This window comes from Sinocyclocheilus rhinocerous, unplaced genomic scaffold, assembly GCF_001515625.1.
Source record: "Sinocyclocheilus rhinocerous isolate Xijiao unplaced genomic scaffold, SAMN03320098_v1.1 scaffold3065, whole genome shotgun sequence".
Classification (NCBI taxonomy): domain Eukaryota; kingdom Metazoa; phylum Chordata; class Actinopteri; order Cypriniformes; family Cyprinidae; genus Sinocyclocheilus; species Sinocyclocheilus rhinocerous.
The window spans coordinates 150047-154125 of record NW_015643565.1 but is presented as its reverse complement, the minus strand read 5'-3'; the positions used below and the strand labels follow the sequence as shown (position 1 = coordinate 154125).

The 4079-nt window shown below is 34.9% G+C and overlaps 1 protein-coding gene across 1 annotated transcript in view; it reads left to right on the top strand.

Moving 5' to 3' along the window:
- LOC107757402 (phospholipid scramblase 1-like) overlaps positions 1 to 3655 on the top strand; it is an 11086-nt gene extending 7431 nt beyond the window's left edge. Inside the window, exons 2-6 of the mRNA XM_016574867.1 lie at positions 964 to 1006; positions 1107 to 1327; positions 1519 to 1680; positions 3019 to 3177; positions 3262 to 3655. Coding sequence (XP_016430353.1) covers positions 964 to 1006; positions 1107 to 1327; positions 1519 to 1680; positions 3019 to 3177; positions 3262 to 3291 — 615 coding nt within the window. The 3' untranslated portion in view covers positions 3292 to 3655. The remainder of the gene's footprint in view (positions 1 to 963; positions 1007 to 1106; positions 1328 to 1518; positions 1681 to 3018; positions 3178 to 3261) is intronic.
- The last annotated feature ends 424 nt before the right edge of the window (positions 3656 to 4079 follow it).

Sequence of the window (4079 nt, the reverse complement as noted above, 5' to 3'; positions counted from 1 at the left end):
CGCGGGAGCTGATGGCAGGGGGCAGTGGATATTTGTGGCGGTCAAAGTGGATATTGTGGATGAGTTTTCTGTCATCACGTTCTATTAGTTCTACAGCTTCAGTTTCGGAACTTTCACGCTTAGTAACACATACAGCTGTGCCCTCACCACAGTGCAACAGTGAAAAGTGACCCCTTTCAAACAGTGTCGCGTTCCGAACGTTGTTTAAGCGACATACACCGGTATTGCGGTATTTAAAAAATTAATATCATAACAAAAATAAACACCGGTATTCGGTATGAACCGGTATACCGCCCAGCACTACTTTATATGATGTTGAATAACGGTTTTTGTGTCTGTTAGTGAGAAATTTGTGGATACAACGTTTTTAGATTTGTGGAGAAAAAAATATACTTTTAATATTTTGAAGTAAAATGATGAAATTAGACCCTTGGGGTAAGATTAAATGTAATACTTATTATAATTAATAGGGTTCTTATTCAGCATTTCCATGAATTAGATATCCATTTCAGTCATATTCACTTTTCATTAAAACCTTTAGGCTAATTAATTGAAATCATTCAGTTTGCATTCATAGTGATGCTATTATGACATTTTAAATAAAAATACGGGCAATTAAATATGTGAATATTTATATGTCTGTATATAAGTCATATAATAAATGTACCTTTCAGATGAATGTCTTTTTACTGGGATTCTGCTTTGTCTGTCATTGGTTATTCAGTTATTCAACTGAATTGTCAAAATAAAATGTTAAATAGAATATTTGATTTAATATCTTACATTAGTGGGTAAGATGGCATCTTTGAATAATTGAACGTTTTGTTCTAAAACAAATTAATTAGCACGTTTCTATTGATTTCCTATAATAACACACACACACACGTATATATACATATCTGTTTATATGGTTGTTTTACAAAAACATCTGTTTTTTTTTTTTTTTTTCTCAACTATCTTTAGGTGGATCAACTTCTTATCAAACAGAAAGTTGAGCTTATTGAAGGTATGTACAACAGTTTCTTACAATTTCTCATTAGACCTATTTTTGCTAATGCTAAATATGCAGTAAGTGATTGAAAATTCCTCTGTATGGTTTCATGCAGCTTTGGCAGGCTTTGAGAGCAATAATAAATATGAGATCCGTAACTCCATGGGTCAGAACGTGTTTTACGCGGTGGAGGAGAACGACTGTCTCACCCGTCAGTGCTGCGGCCCGCTGCGATCCTTCACCATCCGCATCCTCGATAACTTCGGACAGGAAATCATCACAGTCAGCCGTCCTCTGAAATGCATGTCCTGCTTCTTCCCATGTTGTCTGCAAGAGGTGATCTGCCTGGAAGGCAAAAATGGCTCTGAAATGCGAATTTAGATCTGAGAATTGCATCATTTGCTTGCAGATGCCACTCACTTTGATATAGACCAGAGAGAAAATATTAGAACGTTTATGATTAATGGAGCAATTTTGTTCATTCCTTCTTTTCACCCTCTCCTCTCTCTTTATTTCTCCTGTTTCAGTTGGAGATCCAGGCTCCTCCTGGAAACACCGTGGGGTATGTTCTACAGCAGTGGCACCCTTTCCTCCCCAAGTTCACCATAGAGAATGAGCACCGAGAGCCGGTTCTCAAGCTCCAGGGGCCGTTCTGTGGTTGGAGCTGCCTGCCAGACGTGGACTTTGAGGTATAACAACTCAAGCGCTTTGTGATCAAACAGTCACAGACAACAACAATTGCTAACTCTCACTGAAAATGAATGACTTAGCTGCTGTATCACATAGCCCTTAATTCACTTGAAAGCTTTGTTTAGGCTGGTAAACTGAGACTGATGTTTTACCAAAAACAAAACTAATCATACTTCACATTAAGAACAAAAAGCCTATTTTTATAGCCTATTTTTAGCATTATTTTCAATTAGGCACATGGTGCTCTCAAATTCTTTTTACTGTAAAGTGAAAAAAAATAGTAATATTTTGCAATGCATTTATGCATCATTATATGTTGTGTCCTCAATTTAAGCAGGTTTTTATGGAAGTCTTTTATCTCACAATTCAAACTTTTTTTCTCACAATTCTGTTTTTTTTTTTCTCCCATAAACTCCTAAACTCAGTATTGCAAGATATAAACTCACAATAATAATAATAATAATAATAATAATAAAAACTTCACTCACCTTTTTATCGCAATTCTGAGTTAATATTGCGCAATTTTGCCTTTTTTTTTTTCTTAGAATTTAGTTTATGTATCGCAATTCAGATTTTTTTTCTCTGAATTCTGAATTTGCATCTCACAATTCTATTTACATTTTTTTCCCCTTTGATTAAAAATAAAAAAAGGTAATTGGGGCTTTTTATCCCATAATTCAGGTTTTTTATTTATTTCACAATTTAAAAAAGAAAAAAAAAACATCTCACAATTCAGTTTTTTTTCTGCCTCAGAATTAAAAATAAAAAAGGTATTTGGGACTTTTTATCTCACAATTCTGATTTTTTTCTTGCAATAAAAAAAAAAGAGATATAAATTCAGAATTGCAAGAAAGAAGTCTGAATTGTGAGATAAAAAGTTGTAATTACCTTTTTATTTCATTTTATTTTTGCAATACAGTCATAATTTGTATGGGGGAATGTGCTTAATTGTCAGGAAAATAATATAAATATTACATAGATTAATAATAATAATAACAGTTGGTTATACGATTTATCCATAGACAACTGTTATTCTTTGTGTTGTACTACTGAAGCATCTTTATGGAGAATGTGTCAGTATTTAAATATGTGATTAATAATTCAGCTCTGTTAAAACAATAGCATTTGACTGGAGAACTTCAGATTTTAACTTTTTCTGTCTTTCTGTTTATGTCTACTGGCTATTCTGCTCTTTCTATAAATGCCCACTAGGGGGAACTGTTGTTCAGCAGATGCAATATTTCAAGTAAATAAGCATGGATTTGCATCGACATATTTGTATCCCACAATTTAAATATTTTGAAATGTTATTTATTATTTATCATGTCCCCTTGAAGATTCTGACCATGGATGAAGTCAGTATTGGAAAGATCAGCAAACAATGGACAGGACTTCTCCGGGAGGTATTCACAGATTCAGACAACTTTGGGATCCAGTTCCCCATGGATCTTGATGTGAGAATGAAGGCAGTGATGATCGGAGCCTGCTTTCTCATTGTGAGTATGAGCGAACAGAGAATATGCTTTGATGGTGTGGCTTATGAATTACATTTTTTTTTCTTTTCTTCTTCATTTTTTCAGGACTTCATGTTTTTTGAGACGAATAACTAGTTGCTATGCAGGCGGTGTTTTAACGTACGGCTCTGTGGAAACGGGTGAAAAGAGAATATGTTTACCCTCGCACATCATACATCTGTGAAATCCAGTGGAATGCATGTGAATATCAAGCCAGCAGTGTAGAAGAACGGTGATTTTAGAGACTGTGAAGTAGCTTGAGGTGTGTGATATAGCTGGTTGTACCGATGAATATTGTTTTATTTTTATTTCTATTCTTTTTTTCTTATCTATCCATAACAGATTAACATATATGGCATTAAAAGGAATAGCTCACCCCAAAATAATTAAATAAATAAATCTGCCACTATTTACTCCAAGCTCATATTACGTTCTTTCCTTAAAGGGTTAGTTCACCCAAAAATGATGATCCGGCGTGATGACGTCATTACGCCGGATCTGGGTCAGCGCCGCCACACGCTCGCGTCATGATACTGTCGTGATCGCGCGTCCACAAGTGACGCAGTAGAGACGAAAATGTGGAATAAAGTCACTATTTTTGTTTTCTTTGCGCAAAAAAAGTATTTATGTACTTTACGTAAATACGTACTTTTCTGGCCCTTGAACGTGGTAGTTACCTTGCTGTCTATGCGAGGGTCAGAGCGCCCTCATATTTCATCAAAAATATCTTAAATTGTGTTCCGAAGATGAACGAAGGTCTTACGGGTTTCGAACAACACGAGGGTTTGTAATTAATGACAGAATTTTCATTTTTGGGTGAACTAACCCTTTAAGACTCTTTTTCTTTTCTTCTTCTTCTGTTGTTATGTTGCACATTAGCAACA